Genomic DNA, 24500 nt, shown 5'->3' with positions numbered 1-24500 from the left:
GAATTGCTTATAGATGCAGGTCAGATTTTGAATACAGTCTCCTACACAAAGTCCCTACCTCTCATATTGAAGTGCCCTAAGCCAACAAAACTAGTTATTAGGAACTAGAAACTGCTCTGAAAAGAAACATGAAATTAAAAAATAATAATATAATAATATAATAATAAAATTTAAAAATAGTTGTTTATTAAAATTTTCTTAGTTGAGAAAGAAATTCAGCAGTTATAATGAAAATGATAAGCTGCGCTTATGCAGTTACAGAGCATTAAACATACTGCATTCCTTTTGTGTGATTTACAAAACTAATCAGAGGCCATCATCAAAGAGGTATTATGCAATTTCTATGCAGTTAAGTCAGGTTGTAAATCCTCCCACCCTTGTGTTCAGAAGGAGGGAGGAGATTCTTTCTCCAAAAAAACACTGCAGGCCCAGCTCAGAATTTGGTAGTGCTGGTCAGACTCGGACTTGCATCCACAATCACGTCCAGATATGAATTTTTAAAGACTAGCATGCAGGTAGGTAGGGAACAACATTCAAGTGAGATGCCTGCAGGGAATCTGTAACAGCATCCCCACTCCAATACACCATATATACATCCCCCGTCTCCCACAAAAAACACTCACCTAATTTAAAATAAAAGATGCCATACTATATATGTTCTGCTCATTCTCAAATTGAGAATATAGACAATAACATATAGCTAGAAATAGCCTCTAACTTTAGGTTAGCTTTAAATCAAGAATCAGATTTTGTAGCTGGATTAGGTTGGGGTTTTTTTGTATTTGCTTTCTAGCAGTAGATGGGTCTGGTGTGAGGCTCAGCTCAAAGAGCTCAGAAAGCTGCTGAGATGGGTTTTGAATCCTAGAAAAACTCCACACAACATTCACTCTCTCCCTCCCAGAAGAGATGTGTTCAGCTGATTACACAGGTATCCCTAGTCCACTGCAGTGTGAAAGGAATCAGAGCTGAGTAACACCCTTCCACAGCCCATCTTCTTCCTTTAGCCTTGAAAAGGAGCTGTAAATTCAGAAGCTGCTCTAATTCTGAGCTAGCACATGCCTGGAAACGAGAGCCACCCCATTACTGGGAAAAAGATACAGTCTGGAAGAAATGTATGTTTCTCCTGCATGATGCAATGCAATCTCCTGGTTAAATGCAAGCATGACACAGAAATAACCTGTCCCCTGCAAGGTGACACACAGCACGCTCTGCACAGTGAACAGAGGGGACAACTGCTGCTCTAGGCTTTGCCAGCTCCAGCCAAGCACGGTATTTCAGTAAGACTGAAAATCAAAGCAAACAGATGTCTCCAATCTCAGTAAAAGCACTGGAACTGGTAATTACATCAGAGGCGCTGGTTCTCAGGAGAGTTGTTCACGGGACGGGATGATGGTGAGAATTTGGTCAATGGGCACTTTCCCATTATGGAAAACCCTTCAGTAAGGGCACCATCATTATGTACCATAAAGGTTGGTGCTGGCAAAAGAGACGTAGGAAGCCCTGTGACAAATGGCAGACTCGTCCCAGTATTAATCTTATCCAGCCATCAGCTGGAGATGTCTCAAATGGTAATTGTAATAGAAAAAATAACAAACAAATGCTATTTTGGGAACAGCAGTTCTCTGTTCAACTCAGTCTACCAAAGTTTAGCTGCAACCCTTCACAGACACATCTATTACATTTAATTAAAACACAAATATACAGTCTGCTTTATTTGAGCTCCATTTTGGTGATATACTGCCAACCCATTGACTTTTCTTCCCCTAAGTCAAACTCTGACTTTAGCATATGTAATACTTCATTTTGTGCAAACAAGTCTTCCTAAGGATAAGGATCATCACATTAAATTATCATTAATTCTAATTATCTCAACTCTAGATATGCTGCCCAGCCCTAAAGACATGTTTTATTTCAAGCTACAAAGCAGTGTCACTCTTCTGGACTGTTTTTAAAAGCCATGACATTTATTTAACACTTAACTACAATCAGTATAAAGGAGAAAGCTAAATTGCACCACTGAAATGGTAAACCAAGTTCCCAGCAGTGTTAATCTTTCTCTGATCCCTTCTTCCAAGAGGCTGCTCCTTGCAATCTGATCAAACTTGAAAGCCCACAAGTACTTTTGGAGATTAGCTGGTGAAGCAGAAAAGAGAAGAGTGAGTTGGGGTGAACAGCGAGTTTAAGAAAAGTGCTTCATTGTACAAATTTTTTCACACTCAGTCCCCTGGGTTCTTTTTATTAAACAATTTATAGTACTTTAATGACAACCTGTACTGAATTTCCATAATCCCTCTTCTGTTAACAAAGCCCAGCACTGAGACTGGCCTTAATTTAACACTAAGAAAACAGGAGATGGAGGAAGACAGCTAGCCAGGGGTCCCACCAGGTCTCTTGCACCATTTGCATCATATAAAACACTTGAGTTTTTTACTTTGCTTGAGGTAAATTGAATAGATAAGGGCTCTAGAGAGAAAAGAAGGAGACATTACAATTTCTGAGATGCTGACTCACGAGAAGAGGGAAAAAACACTGCTTTAGGTTTTGGCCACTTTTGGAGACATTTGGCTCTGAAGCCTAAATAGTACCTCTTTTCACTGTTCTTGCTTGTCAGAAGTATTCTGCAATGGTGAGAAAAATGTCCCTGCCTGAATGACTAAAAATCAAAAGACTGGGCATTAGACCAGGCATAATACAGCGCTACAAAAGGGCACATGCATATTGTGTAGTTACTCAGATTAAAGTCTTAATCCAGCTGACCTGAACACAAAAATCTGTGGCTAGGTTTGGAGCTGATCAATTCCACAGACTCCAGCTACTTTCTGTTAAATCACAAATTAAAACCAACCCCCAAAATTTTATTGAACACTGTCAGTCCGTCAAGGTTTGTGCTACAATACTCATGATCCTTCCATAAACCATTTCCTCATCGACAAAAGTGACAGAAAAAGTTATGTGGTGCCCTGAAACTGCACAGCCTTGAGCCACATCCCAGGCAGACAGGTGACTGCAGCAATGTGACACGTCACGATGGGGCACAGGGGATGGTGGGCTGGAAGACCTCACACCTGTATGGCCAGCACATAGCGTGGATGTTGCTCAACTGGCCAGAATTCACCAGGGCCCAGAGAAGCAGTCCCACTGTCACCAGTATACCCATCTTTACAGAGATAGCTTTCAGCAGCACAACATAAACTGCACTTAGTTCCCCTTCCCCAGTTTGGTGGGAAAAGTTGCTATTGCCAGCAGTTCAAGCTCACTGTGGAATGAACTTTTTTTAAACTGGCAAATACTGAGCAAGTCAGAAATACCCCCCAGTGGGGGCCCTGGCACAACTAACAGTTAATAAAATGGAAAGAGAAAAATGTGCACACATTTCCCGATGCTCAGAAGACAAGTAACACCTGTCAAGCTTCATGCCCAGATTTAACATGTGGATAAGGCATCTGCATTCACATATTGAAACATTTTATTGTTGTATTTTTCTAAGAATAAGCACTGTCCAGTGGAATTCATGCTCTAGTCTTGTACTTGTGTAAAACCTAGAATTGGGTGGCCTCAGGTTCTCTTGCAAATAAACTTGTTTGGTGCTTGCACCCATTGAACTAGAACAGATGTTCTCCAATCATATTTTTCTTCTCACTAGGTGAGAAGAGAGCTGCAGTATGAGAAGAGCTGCTTCCAGTATTGATGTCCCCTGGAAGTGAAGATAAATCTCAAACTGCTTCATTTGCTCTTGGTATCCTCTTTCAGCATGTTATTTAATCTGGACAGAGAAAACAGATTTTTTTTTTAAAATCTTTTTCACTGTTTTTTTATTTCCTAAAAGTCTAACTGCTTCCTGTCATGCCCTGCCAGGAAAATGATGATGTTTGAATATCTGTTCTCTCACTACTTTGTAATAACTGTTATTAAACTATATCAATCTGTTGAATAATTAAGCTTTAAATAGCTTTACAAAACCCCAAAACTTCTTAAATTTTAATTACTGACTGCTTTTACAATATCCCTTTCAAAAAACAGTATGAGCAATTTATTCTCACACTTATTAATGTAACCCCACTACACTGCTTGAATTTCCTATTCCTCTCCATCTGCCTTCTCTCGCTCATGTTCCCTGCCTACTTTTTAAGCGAAACAGATGAGCATCCTCCTAGAAAGGATCTCTGCTCAATCTTGCATTCATAGATCACGTAGCCAGAAAGAAAAAAAGGAAGGCAGACAAATGACAGAACAACAAAAGGTCAGAAAACTGAAATTCTTTCGCAACATCATCCTACATCAAAAGGCAGTGAACTCACAGATCTGACCCACAAATGTTAGTTAGAAGCAAAGCAGCTGGATGAAAACTGCTGGAGGTAAACCAGGATGCCCTGAGTAATTCCATTCATCTTCCACTTGCAAAACAACAAATTATCCCTACTGCATCCAGACCAGGGGTAACTCAAACCAGAGCTAGGCACAATTCTCACCTCATGTACAGAAATGAGATCTAGGACCCATGAAAAAATTACATACTATAAAAGTGGACACTGAAGTCCTGCTGCTGCTTTACTACATGTTCCTTCTCGCTCCAGTGTTCTTGCATAACGAAGGCTCTGCAGGGGTCCTGGGGAGCACACAGGCTGACCTTTCCATGAACAGAAGGTGCTGGGCACCAAAAACAGTGCCACTCCTCATGGGAGACAGGTCTCTCTTCCCCAGAGCTCTCTGAGCATTCTGCCTTGCTGTTCTGTGAATAGCGATTTTCTTCACTCCCAAAGTTTATTTTAAGGTCTGAATTAGGTTCTACAGATTTTGGCTGTTAGTAATAGGTCTAACAAACTGCAATTTTATTTTTTTTCAGAAACAAATTTCACAGCAGCTCCCAGTGCACTGACTTTACAATGTTATTTTTCAACTTGAAGCAGGATGTGCAGGAATAAACTGAAGAGGCATGAAGGCAATCTGTCAGGCTGAGGGACTGGTAAGCTGGGCACCAATGACATCCATCACTTGATAGAAGAACGTAAGGCAAAAATGGGATTCATGCAAATAGGGATTGCTCATTTCTGAGAACTAAGTCAAAACATTTTTTTCCTAATTAAATCAACCCTGAGATCTCAGAATTTCTGATGTATGTTTACTACTAACAACTCTTTCAGAAGTCAACTGCACCACTCACTCTCATTTCAGACTTTGCTTCAGTTTGCTTAGTTAAAGTTTGCACCCTCATTAATCTTAGCATCTGTGCTTTGCTCTACTAATACCTGCAAGTTATATGTGATATCCTAGGAGTTATTGTTCATAACTGCTGCCCCCTGTCCAGATAATCCCCCTTCAGCACCAATGTCATAGAATCCAATTTCAGCACCAATTTCATAGAATCAGAATTGCAGAATAGTTTGTGTTGGAAGTGACCTTAAGGATCATCTAATTCCAACCCCTCTCCAATGGGTAGGGACACTTTCTGGTAGACCAGGTTACTCAGAGTCACATCCAGCCTGGTCCTGAACACCTCCAGGGATAGGGAGTCCACAATCTCACTGGGAAACCTGTGCCAGTGCCTCACCAACCTCACAGTGAAGAATTTCTTAAACCTACCCTCCCTCACATTAAGACCATTCCTCCTTGTCCTATCACTACGTACTATTCTTCAGCTAACCTTTTTTCCCTTCCATTTAAAAAATACACTTTCTTCCAGTAACTGTCAACGACAAGGACTTTCAAACTACTCAGAGTTTCAGTTTTACAGTCTCAAGCATTTCTACAAAATGGCCCTGAAATCCAAACTGAAAAGGACTGAAGCATTCTACCCTATGCTTGTACACAGCACAACAACAGAATATTAAGATATTTAACTTACACCTTTTCAAGGTGTGCTACTGTAAAGGTGCAGTACCAACCCTTTGCATTTCACAGCTGACTGAAGAATTATGGGGAATTCTCCTTAGCCCCCTTCAGATTTGTTTAGGTATCAGAAAAATTACAAGCTAGGCTATGGAATTATTGAAATGATGCTATATAAGCAGGATCTAAATAGGTCTAGGAACTCTCATTCTAATCTGTGTTTTTCTCCTCAATTTTGGTTTGCTCTGAGCAAATCCCTTATGAACTGCATGTCAAGGCATTTCTAAAATGTTCGAGTGAACAAGTATTATTTATGGCAAGATTTATATAACTACATACATGTGGGAAGCTCAGTACAGTGTATTTTTAGCATCAGATACTGAAGGCTTCAAAATAATGACAAAACCTGGATATTTAAAGAAACCAGGTCATAGCTCAGAATTCAGCTTTCCCTAAATGCTGTTTCAAAGCATTTCCTCTGTATGCAGTTAAAATTAAAAGCTATGTGGATACCAGGGAAGCCTTACCATCTTCCCCTAACATTGCAGGGTTCATTTGTATTACAGTGGCATTGGAAGGCAAATATTTTGTGCACTGTGCAAAACACACAATAATAAGTGGTGCCTCCCTCAGAGAAGTTTCAAACCAAATAGGACTGATGAAGGGATGGGGTGTGAAATGAAGAAACAAGGGGATGGAGAGATTAGTACCTACCCAGGCACCATGACAAAGTATTGAAACAGGATCAAGCCTTCCAAGTCCCAGAACAGTGGAGTTCTTCAACAGGTTTAACAACTTCAAATGTCTCTCTGTACCTTCCTGGCTTTAATGTACCAAAGCTTTAATGGAGATAATGACAGTGCTGTTCCTACATTAATACTATGTGCCCTATTAGCCACTAAAAACACACATCAACACTTCAGTCTTGAGAAGTTGGAGTATACATGGTGTATACAGCAAAAAAAAAAAAAAAAAAAGACACAACCAGAGCATAAATCAGAAAACGTTTTCAAAAAGTCAGTTGTTTTTTTCAAGTCAAAAAAGAAAAGAAGAGGAAGCCTGCTTATGCTAATGTTTCAAAGAAAATAAAAAACTTCCCTGTAAGTCTGAACAAACATTCAGTGCATGCAGATCTACCTTTACAAAAGGAAAAATGAATTTTTCTATAAGGGCTAACCAAGTACGTAAAGTTACTAAAAGAAATTCTCTTGGACAAAGTAATATAAAAACAAGACTGCATGAGAGCACAGAAGGAAAATGGATCAAAACCAGTTGCATATCATGAGGCATATTACATTCAATGTGAAGTGAATTTCAGATCCAGGCAGGCTTTGACTTTCACTGCAACTAAACAAACACTAGTGAGCCAATGCAATTCACTAACTTTTATGGTTAAAAATGCACCGAAAATTTAATATATTTTCATTTAGGAGATAAAATTTGTTTAAGAATTCCTTCCTAATCCTAAATCAGAAGGAAAAAAAAGCCCTGATTATATGATTAGATAGAGAATTAGGGCACATATTTTTTCCTGAAGATAAAATTCTTGTGGAAAATCAGATATATTAATAGGGAAGATAAGACAAGTACTGCCAGCTTCAGAGAAGTTTGCACATGTCTAGATGTGCTTCTCATGCAGTAAATGCCTATTATGCTTTGAACAAAGCTCTGTCTCAATAGGAGCTGGTTTTCTTGTGCCAATGTTCAGGCTCCAACAAAATGTAAAACAGCCAGTGCAGACAGAAATTTGTATTGTTACAAGATGTTGCTACTTTTTGTGGGTAAACCTGTAAACCTGGTAGTGAATCAATTTGGACTTAAAATTAGAAGGGATTCTCAACTATTTAAATATGCAGGCTCTTGAGCCACCTGCCAGCTGAAAGACAGAGACAGGGTGCAGAACGAAGCCCCCATAATCCAAGGAAAAATGGTCAGCAACCTGCTACTCTACTTAGACACACACAAGCCATGGGGTCAGATGGAATCCACCCAAGGGTACTGAGGGAGCTGGTGGAAGAGTTCACCAAACCCCTTTCAGTCATTTATCAGCAGTCTTGGCTAAGCAGGTTCCAGCTGAATGGAGGCTGGCAAATGTGAAACCCATCTACAGGAAGGGCCAGAAGGAGGATCTGGGGAACTACAGGCCTGTCAGCCTGACCTCGGTGCCAGGGAAAATCATACAGCATATAATTTTGGACAGACACACTCTTTGATGGATAAGAAACTGTCTGGATAGCCGGGCCCAGACAGTGGTGGTGAATGGAGTTAAATCCAGCAGGCAACTGGTCACAAGTGGTATTACCCTGTTTAATGTCTTTATCAATGGACAAGGTGCTTTCTGGAATGGGTCGGTGCTTACAACAGGTGCGCCAGGATTAGATAATCCTGGCTAAATTGCTCATGTTGATAAGACTGGATACTGAACTAACATAGAAAGTACCATTTCCTTGAAGGAAGAACAAAAAAAGGCAGGTTTGTTGTGCACAACCAGTTTGTCTGTCTTACTCTCTCTTTTTTGTGTTCTGTGGTAGGCAGTTTCACAGGAACAAATGCACCACCTGTTGAAGCATTTTCACCTATTCTCTTTTTCTCCCTCACCTCAGCAACACTTTAGGTTGCTACCACTGCTGCATCTGGTGCATGAAGACGATCCCAGGCAGACAAACCTTCACAAACCAATCATGTAAGGTCCTCCACCCGTACCTGCCTCCAGAGAGCAACATATGCCCGTGTTTGGCAAAGGTTCCACTACTGTTTCAGCTACTTGCTTACATAATTTTAAAAGCTTGTCCAACTACTTAAGTGATGGTTACACATCTTCAGTCTGTTCCACAAAGAGTTTCTCTTAATTCACAACAGTGTCTTTGAAAATAATCACTCTAAAGGAGTAAAGGCAAGAGAGAAGAGGCAAAGCATGGCATGATCTTGGCTCAGGACAGGCATGCACTTGCAAAGAGCTGCATCCATGGAGCAGTTCCTGCCAAAGATGCAATTACCATCTGGAATGGTAACCCTGCCCAAACACCTGCATGGTTGTAGCTATAAAGAATACAAAGGTGCTTTATTCTGGTACTGTTCATCCCTTCTCCCACGCAGGAAGTTGTGTAAGAGCATCCACATCAGAGCTGTCACTCACTGGAAGGAACAAAACGCAACACACCTAATGAAGACAAGCCCACGGAATGTCCTAAATGGGAATCTCCTGTAAATCCAGCCCCTCACCAGTGTGAGCAGTTTGTGTTTTACTTTTGCATATTACTAGTTTATATCTATAGTAAGTCCTTAAGGTTAAGTTCAAAACAATTGGATAGGCCAAACTGCCCTGCAATTTCATCACAGGTGTGAAGTAAAATGCTTTTCAGTGAAACATAAAGCAAAGCTCCTTTATTCTAACTTTATATTAAGTGTCCAAAAGAACAAGTCACCTTTCTTCCTGGGATTTTTGGGCCAGCAATCTATGGAATACGAGTGGGAGAGGAAGAGGAGGAAAAGAAAAGCTATTTTCTTCTCCTCCAGATTCTGAAATCTCAAAAATGCTCTTTCCACCACCTCTTTTAGCTTATTATAAATGATCATTTCAGTGAAAATAAAATGGGTATTTTCTGACCTCTTCTAACATTATTTTCTTTCAAAATACTGAAACCCAAAAGCAATACAATCAGCTCTAGCATTTAGGACATTTACTTTCCCACAGTGCGGGACCTTGAGGGGAAGTATCACACTTACAGCATTGCCTGTATTTTATTAAAAGCTCTTAAAACAGGAAGGCATACAAACATTGTGGGGCAGTGTTGGAAGACAATGCTCAGAGTGACTACAAAACCTGGCAAGTGTAGAGCTCTGCACTCCCCTAAGCACTTTTGCTATCCAGGTTTAGCAGTTTAACTAACTGGCAGCCAAACAGCTGATCAGAAACCTCTGTGTCTAAATTAATGATAACTGCAATAAAACATCTACTTAGATTTTACCCCCAAAACTCATACCAAATTCTGGGTTGCAAAGGCAAGAAAAATCAACCAAAAAAGCCCTAATCTGCAGTCTAGTGCACCTGCATGACAACCTATGACAGAACTATGGAATGCCAAAGAATTTACGGCAGAATTCATTTCCCTGCAGCAAAACAGGAGTGTGCGTTTGAACTTTCTTGGTGGGAACACCCCTCCCAAACTGCATTTGCCTTCCTGCCAAAACTAGTAGGTTTCTAAAAAATATTGTCTTAAAAAGGAACTAAAAACCTGTCCCCAAGAGCAACAATGGAATCAGTAAATTCCACAGTATAAGAAATCAGATGGTGTGATACACTTCTCTCCTTTTAGAAAACCAACACTAATTGCCCAATACTGATGTAACTGCAGTTTATCTCCTAGCAAATGCTTGTGAGGATTCCCAAATCTGCAATTAGCGTCTGTCCCATTGTGCTTCTCTGCCTAATATCTTATGCAAATTACACAATTTATAGCTCTAGATTTAATGTGCGGTTGCCCAATGCCGCAAGGCAAGAGGAGCCTGCTGATTCAGGAATGCATTGCTCCACTGCCTCACCCCCATGAAACAAGTGACAGACTCATTCCACGGATTTCTTCACCAAGGAAGAAATACTTGCTCCTGCTGTGCCACATCCATATGAACAGGTGCAGCCAGCCCACTGCTTCTCTCTCAGCATCCCAAAAAAGCAGAATGAAGCCAACTTTGGCCTCGAAGTCAAACAGCCAGAGTAATAGGGCTGTGTCCAGCTGAAACATACTGCTTTTTTGTATGGGAGCGCAGCCAAACATATCCAGGTCTGGCTGCACTGACCTACGGAAACTTTGCCCCAGTGGAAGCTCAAGACTATTCAGACTCCTTAGCTCTTAAGCCAGCACAGGCAAGCCTATGGTTGTTCTCTGTGCACACCTGCACAGGAAAGGTGTGTATTAACATTGTCTTTCATTCTGAAAGACAATCAACATCAGAAAATACTGGTCTGGAAAGGCTACCAGGTTACCTATCCCAGTCCCATTGCGTTCTAGGAAGATGGAATGCTCCTAACAGTAACACTGGCAGATGTTCATTCATCCAGCCTGTTCCCAAAACCTCCAGTACAGGAGGTTCATAACTACTCCCATTAGTTTGTTCCAGCGCTACAGCAGCCCCGCAAAAATCTCAAAGCAAAAATCTCACCATACTTACCCCTTCTTCCAGCGTTCAAACAGTACACACACAGGCTTCCCAAGTGCTAACTAACCCTCAAAACGTTTCTCTGGTGAAGCAAGGAGGTCAGGCTGGCATTTTAGAGACCAAGAGAGAAAGCAGGACTATTGCCAAAGCCCTAAATCTGAACAATTAAGAAGATACTAGGATATTAGGAAGAAATTCTTCACTGTGAGGGTGGCGAGGCACTGGAACAGGTTGCACAAAGAAGTGGTGGATGTTCCATTCCTGGAAGTGTTCAGGATTAGGTGAAACAGGGCTTTAAGTAACCTGGAAAGTGTCCTTGCCCATGGAAGCAGGGTTGGAACTAGATGATCTTAAGGTCCCTTCCAACCCAAACCATTTTATTATTCTATGACTACAGATCCTAAAGTCTCAGAGACTATGCCTTGCCCACAATGTTGCACGTAGATTAATTGTATTACATGCAAACTAGGAGTTAGCACAGGATGGGGCTCATATTCCATGTCCCTACTACTTACCTGGATGGGTGTCTTGTCAATAAGTGACTAAGTGACTAAGTAAGTTGGTGTGATAGAATAAGCTCTGTGTTAAGTGAAGAAATTGCTTCAGTGAAGCTCACCTTTCCCATACAACCATGAACTCAGTGGACTTTCAAATAAAATGAATAAAATACAAACCAGAAAAGATAAAGCTCTTTCTGAATGTTAAAATCTTCCATTGCCTTCACTGTATGTTTAGTGTCCCTTGGTCAAAAGAAGGACCTAATTCAGGATATTCATGTACCCTTCATTAGCAGACGGGTGGTGGGCACATGTCTGCGAGACTGACACATTGTGTCTCTGCAGGAAAGATTTTAACTGCCGACTGCTCACTGACACTCAGAGCAAACGCCCACATAGCATCCTCAAGCTGATTAAGAAGGGCCTGGGACACCAACACTCCCTCACATAAGAAACCCGATGCTACATCTAAAGTTAACACTCTCAGTAACAGCTGAGTGCTTCCTTCCCTCCTGGCCCCGGCAGACACTACAGAAGCTGGCAGCTGAGCTGCAGCAAGGAAAAAGCTGTAGCTATTCTGATCATGGAGCAGGCTTGTTAGGGTGGGCAGGAGGGTGAGACTGTGAAACATTATCTGTTAAATCACTTTCATATTTACATGGGAGATAAATTTTGCAACCTGTCAGTCTTACTCATAATTTTGCCAGGCAGCAAGGGAGGAAACGAAACAAAATGTTTTAAAAGTTGAAAAGTCCCAGTGTGTCAAGTAACACCCTGTCCCAGACAATGCACCAGTGTGATCTGGAAGGTGACCTCCTTGATCCTCTAGCAGAATAAAAGCTAACAGAAAATCTTCTTCAAGGGTGTTCAGTACAGTTAACTCCTCATCCTGTATTACAAGTGCCTGCCCTGCAGTGTCTCAGTTCTGTCCCCTCGTACACACTCTCTTGCTTTGCTCTATAGGGTCTTCTGTGGACTTTAATGTAACACAAGAGAGAACTATCAAAGAAAAAAGTCATAGTCATGTCATCCAGCCACATTTCTGAAAGAATAACAGTTTTAACACATCTAGCTCTATTGAGTTCCACTTTAACATGTTGAGTGCTCATGATAATTTATATTAAATACCAAGACTTTATTCACAAGACACTAAAAATACCAAAATGTTACTACTAACATTAGGTTTAAAAGTTATAGAGCACAGAAAATGCTTTAAATCCTCACTGCACTTTCAGGCATTCTTGCTTTCCTGGAGATGGTAAATGAACATAGGAAACCAAATGAGCTCCCAACTCAGCTGATACTGTGTCATCTCAATCTCTCCAACTTGGCAGTGGGTTTCAAATTGGAGGAAAGTGAATATATATTGTCCCCCAACACATCCCAAGTTATGCAGCTCAGAGTTCATCAGTGGAGTTTCTTTTTAACATCCATCAGCCAGTGCTATATACTCCCAACCACAATGGTCTGTAAACCTTTCAAACCTAGCCATGAATGTCTCCTACATCTTTCAGTCCAGCTATGATATTAGTTGATATTTTATGCAACTGTTCAGCTATGCAGTGGAACTCTACTCTGACATGGCAGGAAAGACAAAAAGGGCAACATTTCTTTATTTCTTTATATTTTGTTTGCTCAGGTTTTGCTCCACCTCTGCTAACCTGAAATTAACCTGAGATTAATCTCACTCTTGCCTTGTGTGGCTGTCTCTTGGCACTTTTCTCCAAGATTCCTTTCACTTCTAATGCATATTTTTAAATTCAGGAAAACAGAACTGAAAACAGTCTTTGGGAAAAGAAAGTGCTTTATTTCCATAACTGCATGCTCAGTATCTTCCATGCTATTTTTGGCCACCATAGTCTTTTTGTTTGATTCTGTTGGCAAGTTCTCTTTTGGCTACTGAGGCTGAGGAGGCAGAAGTTTCCAGTGAGATACCCACTGTGATACTGAGGTCTCTTCCTGAGCAGTGAGTCAATGTAGAAGTTAACAATGCACGAAGCTGCCCATATTATTTCATTATAGGCCCAAGAGACCACAATAAAGTGGATCTATCATCATCCTGACTCTACATGGTCTTTTGGTAAACCCATCTGACATTGCTGTCTCATAATGTCTGGAAAAAACTAAACAATATGGACTTATCTAAAAAGTTTGCCATCCTGTGTTCATCTGAGTTTTCCAGAGCTAATAACACATGTCCTGGAATGTCACTAGTAGAGGATGCTTGACTTGCCATGTTGAAAACAGTTTATTTATCTCCATGTCTTTGGCCTTTGTATTTTCTGATGCTTGAGTTTATCTAAGATCTGTCCTCTGAGAAGTGATTTTTCAGAGGTGGGGGGTCGGGGGAGGGGAGAAGTTATTTCAATGCACTGACTTGCACCCAGCTACCCAGTCTCTAGCTGGCAGCTTCCAAGAACTCTAATAGGCCCAGAGGCCTGAAGGCAACTAGAGCAACATGGACATAAACTGCCATTTGGGGGATACACAATTTCTACTATTCAGACTATTTTAACCCAAATTAACAAGCAGTGGTTCACTGTTCTGTGTACAGAACTAAACAGGTTTTATATTTCCCTACAAAGGCCACAAGTTCTGAAACATGCTTGTCCATCAAAGAGGGTATGAAAGGATGTAACATACGCCTGTAACACTATCACTTTTTCTTCTCAGTGTAGCATCTTTTTGTTTTCATGGAGCTAAGTTGTATCCTGCTGAATCAGTTTTGTTTCCTTAATACAAATGCAGTGACATGAACCATGATAACTGATGCTCCAGAAGTGCCTCCATGACCATCTCCATACAGCCATACCAGGCTATGAATGCATTTGGATCTCTATTTCCATCCCATATGCAGCATTTATACTTCAGAAAAACAAAAAATCAGCAAGCACTACTGTAAGAAAGGTACTCCAAGAAAAGCAAGATGTTAATGTGTAGTGTATCAAATGACAATGAGAAGTAAATGACCTTGTCTAGCAAGACTACCAAACAACTGACCATAGAGGTTTGGTTCCATTGAATCATAAACTATATAGAAAACTGAGATAATTTCAAGTCCTCCTCATCAATCTTTATACTTTAAGCCTCTTCCACTCTAACTTCTGAAAGCCATTTGGAAAACTCATGAGACAGAACCAACTACTGACATCAAGCACATAAATGCACCCAAGCTTTCATGATTTTCTGTACTGATACACTCAGATGGAACAGTTGCACAAAGCCAGTAGATAAGTGAGATGTGAGCCAGTACCAACTTTAGACTGGATGTTAGTGGCCTTGGTAAAGGAAAGCATCCTCTGCATGGATCTCTCACATATTGTTATCAGCTGGCTCCATGCAACCCTCATAAAGCCTTAAGGTCCTGCTGGACTCTTCATGAGGAGAGACTGGAATATAACCAGGGGTACCACGTGTTGGCTGGATACTTATCTTAGAAAATATAGGGATGCTACTTTTTTTGTTTTCACCAGATCACTGTAACCCGTCCTAAAATAAACTCCTTCTTCAGCAGCAAGAGTGACATGAACACATTACTCCAGAACTGGAATAATGTTTGACCAGCCAAGTCCTGGTTTCCAACTCTGATGAAAGGTCTCATTTTCCAAGATTTATTTCTTGACCTCTGATCTTATGACAATATGAGTAGAAACATCGGGAAAAGCCACTTACTGCAAAAAGCATTCCCAGTTAAGTTTTACATCAATATTAGGAGCAATTTATCCTTCAATGCTCCTTCATTATTTTTTCTAGCACCAGATAGTTGGGAAAATTGGATGCCAGCCAAGGAAATTTCTGCTCAAGGGGATCAGAATAACTTGAAACACAACTGTGCTGGAATTTAAAACATCCAGTTTATTCAGTGAAGATTTCATCATGACAAGAAGAATCCCCACTCCTCCTTTATTAATCCTAGAGAGACAATAATCCTTGAGAATTAATCCATGTTCTGTTCATAAAACCTATGCTGGAGATGTCTTAGGAATGCCCCATGACAATGGAGTGCAGTTATGGCTTATATCTTTACGCCATCAAAGCAGATTCGGTCATTCTTCAGATCCACCCAAGACCCTAATACAAAATTCACAGAAGTTCTTGTTTAAATTGATATAAAATTTTCCACCTTTCCAGCTTTATCAAGTACACATATGCTTTGAAATTATGCATGTAGATGTAAAATAAGTTTCCAACACTGGTATGCAATAAATGGATAAAAAGTCCAGCCTTGTTTCTTTTTTAGATTCAGATAAGCAAAAGAGACTGAAAGTGGGTGCAGATTTCCCATATCTGGTCACAAAAGCACATTAGAGTTAAAGTTTAAACCTAAGTGCACCCAAAAATATCTGAACTTTACAGGCAGGCTTATTTTGAAAGCTCAGTGGCCATCAAGACTACTAGGGATCCAAGATGACAGTTGTTTGTTGGTTCAAGGAGTTCTGACTGGCACAGTGGGAGACAAAACAATAAAAGTGTTTTCTATATTTTTCTCTGGGCTTTGTGCCTGTTGGACTGCAGAGTCACTTGAGCAGCACCAAGCTGATGGATCTTAGGAGGCCAGAGGCAGCAGGCCAGCAGATTGACACTCCTGGGTGGGAGAACAGGGACTGTGCCCATCATACCCACAGGTCCCCAGCTCTCTGGTCCCTCCTACCTATGCTGGGACAGAGATGACAGCCCATAATAATGAAATCCTGAAGGAGAGGAGGAGAGACAGGAAGGGACAGGAAAGCCTGATCATATTTTATCTTTATGAAATGGCTAACTTTCAACATTCTTACCTTAGAAAATCCTTTCGTAAACTACTTTAACAAAAGAAGAAATGGTACAAGAGAGATCACAGATTCCTTTTGGGGCTTCCCACTTTCTTTTCCTGCCACCCCTCTCAGGACAGGATTAGTCCTTTGGAAGCAGCTGTCTACTTTAAATTTCAAAGCCAGGGCTTGTTTATCATAACACCAGCATGCTCGTGTCCCTTTGTTACCCCCTTCGTGGATGAATGAATGAGCTTTTACGAGAAAGATGTCAGGTAACACCTCCCTGGGTCAAATGTTCCAGGGTATTTCCAGTTTGACAGAGCAAGACCAAGACCTACCAAGCGGTGCCAGCCGGGTACAGAGCACTGCCATGTGCAACACTGCTGTGAGCTGATGCCCGGCAGACAAACTCCTTCCAGTCACAGAGCATATTAATTCCATTCCAATTACTTCCTTCCATGCATGTATATTAGTTTTCAGAAAGAAATTAAAATCCAGTGAATGAACATGCACCACACACTTGTAGTGAGAGAACAAGACATCTGTCTGCATGCATTCTTGGTGGAAAGAGAGCATACAATCAACAAGGGAGACTTTTCCATTCAAAAACTGGCATGGTTCTTTGCTTTAGCTAACAACGGCCCTCTAACTTAAGACACTTTACTGGTATGTACATAAAGAAGTGAGTCTCAAGTAACTGATTAAGAGCCTTTAAATAAAAAATGATTTTTCTGTTCACTTTAATAGGAGCTTCAAATACAGATAGAGGTCCCTGAAGTTGCCGTGTGTGACTATTCTTCTCTCTCCCCTCTGACCAAAACTGCTCTGAAAAGTAGGCCACAGAGAGTAGAGGCCACAGTTTCAAAAGGTGAATGCCTAGAGCTATGTATATACAGCTATTTTCATGCACTTTTAACTGGGTGGCCTGATTTTGAGAAGTTCTGAGTATGCACTGCTCCAGCAATGTACATGCTCCATAACTTCCAAAAAAGAAACCCTGACTACCTGCTTTGGTGTTGAAGTGTTAACACATGATTTCTAACTTCTACTCAACAACAGATCCACAATTTCTGTTAAAACAATACCTACACAGCTTGTTTGGCACCAGACACTTTCTGTATCAGAGTATGTGCATGTAGATCTGGAAAAGAGGTTCCTGCCCAAAACAATGGAGCATCTAAAGGGAAGAGACAGGCAGATGAGTGTCAAGAAGAGACGCACCAGGATGACACACTGTGCCCAAGGTCATGCAGCAAGTCAGAACCAGCACCAAGCAGAAAACCCTGAGCCCCAAATCAAGTGCCTTACCCATTACATCATGCTGAGTCTCCCTCCTAGTAATAAAAATACATGCAGCTGTTCAAGGAGTATTTCTAAGATAGACAAAATCTGATAAAAACAAATCCAGGGAACAGAGAAGGATGCCGTGATCTGTTCTATAATATCCCCCAAAATCAGAAAGGAGCACACACAGCAGCATCTCATATAATAGTAAACAATCAAATATGAATTATTTTGATTACATGCCAAGATGAAAATATCACAGCTAAAGGGGTTTATCCTGTTTTGAGTGTCCTAAGGAGATAGCTCCTGTACTTCAAAGAAGACTGTTAGGAGAGAGAAATTCAGGAGCTGCAGCTTGGTTCATGCAGAAGCTTCTAGGAGAACTCCACAAAGCCTAGTGTCTGTATACATTTTAGATTTAGAGTTAAATTTAAGAATCTAAGAACAGTAAAATTTTTAAATCATGGTGGGATGGAAAGCCAGGAGCAAGTGGTTAAAGAAATTAATTTTAGGGTCTGGAATATCTGAAGTTCAAACGTTATCTGAGGAACTGGTATGCCACTTGAGACAGCAAAGGAATCTGAGCAGCAGACGGGAACACTAACTAGGTAGAGTACTGAGTGAGTAGCACGTGGCTTCTCATCTTTAAAAAAAAAAAAAAGTAATATAAAAAGGTTAGTGCCTAGTCACAGTGATTACCTATTACCATCTTAAGCATAATTTTGTGTCAGATTTTTAAATTCAAAGACGTAGGATCACAGCTTTTCAACACGCCATCAGATAGTTTAGTTATTTTTCATTAGGTTAGAACTTAAAAAAGGCTGACACAGTTCCAACTGTACAATACCCTGTTAAAAATGAAATTTCCATTAAATAATGCTCCTAATCTTTCACCAAACATCACAGAATCTGATCTAGAGCACTTTTATTTAAGAAGGAAGTCTTCACAGATAAGTAAACAAAGCAATACAGCTGCTGAGAGAACTCAACTGCTACACAAAAAAAAAAAAAAAAACTCTTCAGTGATTTATTTCAGTATCGACCTGCCAGCTATGTAGGACACTAGCTGGGAATGCAACCTTTATTTTTTCAAATCTCTTTTTAAAAAGACTCAGAAGTACAGGTTTCAGAAGGACTAATTCTTTTAGAGTTTGCACACAAAATAACAGAGAACAGGAAAAGGAAGAAGTCACAGTGCTGGTCAGACTATTGATTCCAAAATAGAATCCATAAAATCAATGTTCGAATATCTCCTAAAACTTTTCCCCCCTCCTTCCCCTCCCCCCAACAAGAAGAGAGTCTCACTTCCTTCCAAGAGAGATATCACTATCTCTACTGAATAAAGCAATCTGTGCAAATCACCTCAGCACTGCTAGATGCATGCCAGCACACCGCACTCAAGGTGAACCCTGGAGCAGGTTGCTCAAAGAGACTATGCAGTGTCCATCTGTGGAGATACACAAAAACCCAACTGGAGATGGACCTGAAGAACCTGCTCTAGAGGTTCCTCCTTTGAGCAGGGAGTTGGACTATATAATCTCAAGAGGATTTTTCCAGCCTCAGTGATTCTGCAAGTCTGCGAGCCTTCTATTTCCACAAGGACTGAGTGGTTACTGTCAGGCTAGGATATGAAAAGCCCAGGTTCAACCCTGTCCTTTCCCTCAGACTCTGCTCTAGTTACTAGTACAACTCTGCCCTAGTTACCAGTTCTCTTCCACCTCAGTTCCTGTAGTGGCCACAGACTGTGGCAGCAGAGAAAAGGATCATGCAACAAAGTGTCTTTGCAACCCATTCTCAAGAGGTTGGATCAAAGTACTTATCACTCTGACACTTGACTCAATAAAGAGCTACTGGACTTTCAGAAAGCCTAACAATGTCCACATGTCCATTTTAGGCACTTAAAAGAGGGGTTCCCTTTTTCAGGAGGCATGGAGAATTCTCTGTCAAAAGGGCAGTAACTTGGACATCTGAATTATAAGTAAATTTAAAATCAATCTATTTACAGAACATGTTTATAGAACGCAGTCACCTCAGCAACATCTGCCATTTTCAAAGGCACAGGCTGCACAGAGGGAGGAAGGTTCAGCAGCGAGCAAACTGGAGTCATCAGAGCATGCAGTCACCCTCTCTTTAACCCAGTGGGTGCGAATCTTTACTTATACAGTTCTTGTAAGGCCTACAGAGTTGAAATAAAGTGTAAACTGAGTATCATAAATAAAGACTATACTTCAGTTATAGTTACTTTAAAATATAATTCAAATAGAGGCAATAATCACTGAAATCCAAAACTGGTCTGTAAATAAACACTGAATTTTCTTTTGAAAGACTTTGAATGGCATAAGGTTTCTCCTTACATATATACTCAACCCTCCTGAGTTTACAGCACTCCTTTGGAAGACATAATACCTTGCACTGAACTTAACCCATCACATCAATTTTGTATCCTGTGATAAACTGGTCTCTCTAGTTACAGCTAAACACTAAGATATAGTTTTCTTGGTAGTTACTTCCATATTGAAATTCCAGAACTGAAAATACGTGGTTCCTAAGAGCTCCTGCTATTCACAAATGTATTACTTCTTGTTTGAGTTTTTTAAGTACTCATTGCCTTGGGATATGACATGACAGCTGCAACAGAGTAAACATAACTTAGCAGGTGAAAACAAGGAAGGGGGAAAAACCTACAACACTGCCTAGAGCGGTGTAACTTTTCTCTCACTGCAGATCATCATGTACAGGAATACAGAGGCTGATCTACTTAGGCAAGAAAGAGAAGTTAGACAATTATTCAGCTCTCCTGAGATTTCCCCTGCTAAATACAAAGTTGGTTCAAGGTCTTTGTCATGATATTTCTGATTATGAGACAGAAATAAGACGAGACTGGGAAGGAAAGTGCTGGGTGGAGGGGGACACAGGGTCAGGGGAAATATGGTCACCAGACACACTGCAGCAGCCAGTGACAATAGGTAAATCTTTTCCTTACCCCATTCCTCAACTTTATTAACAACTTCTCTTTAAATTATTAGTTTTAACTGAATATGAATTACCTTTTCCTTTTTTCTCCTTAAGCATTTTTTTCTTTTTCTCACCAGTTCGACCAGAGGAGGCTGAACTATGCGGAAGACAAAGCACTTGGAAAAATTGGAAGGTCTCCCAAACATATTGTTCTCATAGAGATAACAATAGTACTGATAGCAATTTTAGAAAAAAAAGAACAAAACCAAATCCTACTGAATCTCTCTGCTGCTAGAACAAAATCTCAACCCCTTCCTCAGAGCACAGGTTTCCCTCAGCATCTCTCTCCCACTTACAAACAGTAATAGCCACTCCAAAACAAAATCCTTCTAAACCAACTGAGCATTTTCTCCTAAAGAAATTCCATAAGACAAGGGAAAGTGCTGTGAATTATTAGTCTTGGTTTTGCATAAAGACACTGCCAGTGTTTTTATGAGTCAGGCAGGTTATATGCAAACAATATGTCTATAAATCCGCAACTATAAAAATACACATTGAAAAGCTTCTTATCTGCCCATCAAGACAGTGATAACAAAATCTCAGTGTTATTTCCAATAACACCTCATTAGAACAACTCATCAGAGCAACCCAATTTCCCCCAAATATAGTCATCTAACATATGAAACAGTTACTTCAGAGCTATTCTAGACTTAAATTCAAAAGCCAATAAATGTTTCAAGAACATGGCAGCAACAGAAGTAGAAAAGGAACAAGATTAACTTAACCCAACAGTTACAATGGTTAAAATGATAAGATAATAGAATTATTCAGGTTGAAAAAGCATGACTTCTAAACATGGGAATACAATTCAAATGATGCCAATTAAAGGCAATAGTTTATGTCAGGTAACAAGCAGCACCAAAAGTACATTTATGTTCCTCCTAGCAAATAGCTTGTGCAATAGGCTTCCAGTGCTTCTCAAAGACCTTAGCTCTATTTACAATCCAATTTCTTTTGGACATTTCCAAAAATAATTTTTCTTTTTCTCCCTCAAATTCAGGCCTCAGGATTCTTATTACAAGCTGTGGAGTTTGTACAGTCATTTCAATTTACCAGCACACACACAAAGACAATGTTTTCCAGAAGATTTCTGGGAGTGCTCACTGTGGTAAATATGCTCCCCATTAAATCCACATCGTATTTTTAACCAAATGCAAACCTCCTTTGTGTATATGGAAAAAGAAGAGCGCAGGATTCCAGAGGGCAATCCTGTGACACAGGAATGCCTCAGTGTTTGTGCTCCCATGGAGAGATAGAACACAAGGGGCCAAAAACCACTGCTTCAAAATTCACATCCAGCCTCCAGAAGCAAGCTGCTTCCTCCTCTACCCACAATAAGAGCCGTTAGGGAGAGCAGGTATTGGCCTACCTTGCATATAAGCCTCTATTTGCCGAATTAGCTCGTAAGACTTGGATCGGTCCAGAAGTGTACGAATAGCCGGGAGAGGGTCCAGGATAATGGTTTCTGGATGAGCATCAATATACTCCTGCAAAACAATATATATTCAAAAAAAAAAAAAAAAATAAAAAAAGCATTAGGTTTGCTAGCAAGTGTGGAAAAATAATGAGATGAAGTCCAGTTTTTCCTCAAGGGGAGCCAAACGGACGTAGGCAACATGGGAAGTCACCAGACAGTCAGGACACTGACATTTGAAACAAACACAAATCTGACAGCTAACTGGTTTAGGATGACAAATTTCTCCTGTAGACTATCAGCAGAAAAACCTGTGCTGCAACTACATCAACTCAAAAGGGAGCCAGTGGCAAAGTGCCACAGTAAGAGCTGTGAGCAGCATTGAGAAAAGCAATTAGGAGAAGAAGGATGACACATTGCTCTCTTGGGGTCAGCCTTGCATTGGATTACTGCACGTGAACATCACAACCATCTGAACTAGGCTCAGAACTACATCTGGGTTCTTTTATGTTGTTGTTATTGCTGTCCTCTAGCTGCACTGAAGACAGTGTTAAGAGCTGGATGATAAGGGCTGAAATTTTTTTTGGCAGAGCCGAAGAGATTGTTGCTTCACTGTGTCTTCATTCTTGCTACTTCTCTAAGTTCATACTCTCCTTTCCTGACTAAAAGAACAATGCAAAGTTAATGACCTCATGGATCTTCATCTTGGGAACTCAATTCCCTATTCACTGAGGTCATGACTGCACTACTGCATCTTGGCCATGAACACAGACACAGCTGCCAGGTATTGGCCTTGCAATCCCAACAAAACTTCCTTCTGTTTCTTAGAAGAGAAACAGAGTTCCTTCATCATTGCCCCAACCTGGTCCCATAAAGTCAACGGGAAACACACACATCTATCTTACCCTATTAAAAATCAGACAAATATGTCCAAAGTTACCATCTATTCTTGTTTTACCCAACTTCCCAAATATATCCTTAAGTTTTCACTCATTTCTTTAAATCCATTCATGCAAATGGCACGGTAAGTGCTCCTGCAATAATGGACTTTCATGAAGGTCTACTTCATTTAAATTGACTATTTCAAGAAGGAAACATACTCCAAAACATACTTAGGAGGTGACCTCAGGAGATGCACTTTGCTATATACTGAGCTGGAGGGAAAAGAATGGCATCATCTATTCCCAGAAAGCAATTTTGCTCCAGACACTGACCGGGAATGCAGATTTTCCCCACCCCAGCACTGGCAAACTGTTGCTTTCTGCTGACTACATAGTCTGAACTGATGGCTGCTAAAAGGGGATTATTCTTTTGAGGCTAAGAGGATCCAGCATTGGGATGATTGGTTTAATGAACCCACTGCATCACCCACAGCACACAAGCAGCTTTCTTTCATAGGGTATGAGGTGACCTTCAGTGGTAATACTTTTGTCTGACATATTTAGTAATCCCTGCAGAACGCAAAGAATGAATTCCCCAAAGATATGTCCAAACTTGATGCCACTTAGTAGAAGTAAGGGACAGCCTTTTGCACAGTCAGTCATCAAGACTGTCAGACCCAGCTGTTGTCTCACCCTTGCAGCCCAGCCTGGATAAAAACCCTCATTGACTCACTGGAGCAGAAGCTGGGTTCATTTCAAGTCATTAAAACCCGGAACATAGAGTTTTCATGGGTGTCCTGCCCCTAGAACTTCCAGAGTCAGCTTTAAATACAGATGAGATTTTTTTTTTTTAAAGAGTGAGAGTGTCTCATTACCTAATGCATCTTAAACACCTACGCGTGGCTACACATACATACCCTTTAATGCAGCACCTAAAAGACACCCTGTGGAGTTAGCATGATCCAGCGATTAGGGCCTTAGCTTAAACTTGCTGACTGTGAAACTGTACTTGAGTATCTCAATATATCTAAAGCATAACAAGACAGCTCTTTCAGCCCTTCTATGCCTCAGTTTAAAACAGGGAGTTACCATAGAGTGCACCTTCATGAGCTCCCTGAGAAAATGAGCACATTACAGACAGGCAATACCATGGTGGTGCTGCAGGTAAGCACAGAGCCCAGCCCGGTCACAACTCTGAAATGTCACCTTAGCAGAGATCCCACAGCAAATGTCCTGCAGTGCTTCAGATGTGTGTTCACTCTTCCTGTGACCATCCCTCTGCCTCGACAAGTCTCTGGTTCCACCTTGAATTCAAGCTCCCCGTACATCCATCTTAGTCCAGCCCCTGTTCTGTACCCACTAATCCATCCCCTCACATGTACATTTGTCATGCTTGTGGACTCTGTCACCTTTACTCCCCTCCAAGGAGGGAATGATTTTTCCCTCTCTTAGTTCCTTGTGCTCATTCACAAATCTTCCTGATGCTCACCTCATCACTGAGAACTATCCTCGCTTCTCTGGGATTGGTGTATTCCACTTGTTATTTTGGCTCACATTACACTAAGTATTTCCAGAGGGAGCATGGCTTTTTTATGCTTTCTGTAAGGAACTTAACAGTTGCTTTATTTCTAATGACAATAACTCTAACCTGTATGAAAAGATCATCCAAGTA

The 24500-nt window shown here is 40.7% G+C and overlaps 1 protein-coding gene across 3 annotated transcripts in view; it reads right to left on the bottom strand.

Annotated features, from left to right (window-relative positions):
- The window catches only part of ITPK1 (inositol-tetrakisphosphate 1-kinase), a 141841-nt gene that overhangs the window by 41062 nt on the left and 76279 nt on the right, over positions 1-24500 (bottom strand). For all 3 annotated transcript variants that reach the window (XM_050334955.1, XM_050334957.1, XM_050334956.1), the window contains one exon: positions 21903-22020. In XM_050334955.1, the coding sequence (XP_050190912.1) occupies positions 21903-22020 (118 nt within the window). The remainder of the gene's footprint in view (positions 1-21902; positions 22021-24500) is intronic.

The sequence above is a fragment of the Myiozetetes cayanensis genome, unplaced genomic scaffold, assembly GCF_022539395.1.
Source record: "Myiozetetes cayanensis isolate MyiCay16 unplaced genomic scaffold, myiCay2020 scf6-25, whole genome shotgun sequence".
Taxonomy (NCBI): Eukaryota; Metazoa; Chordata; class Aves; order Passeriformes; family Tyrannidae; genus Myiozetetes; species Myiozetetes cayanensis.
Note: the sequence above shows the minus strand (reverse complement) of the source record. Positions and strands in the feature narration are given on the sequence as shown.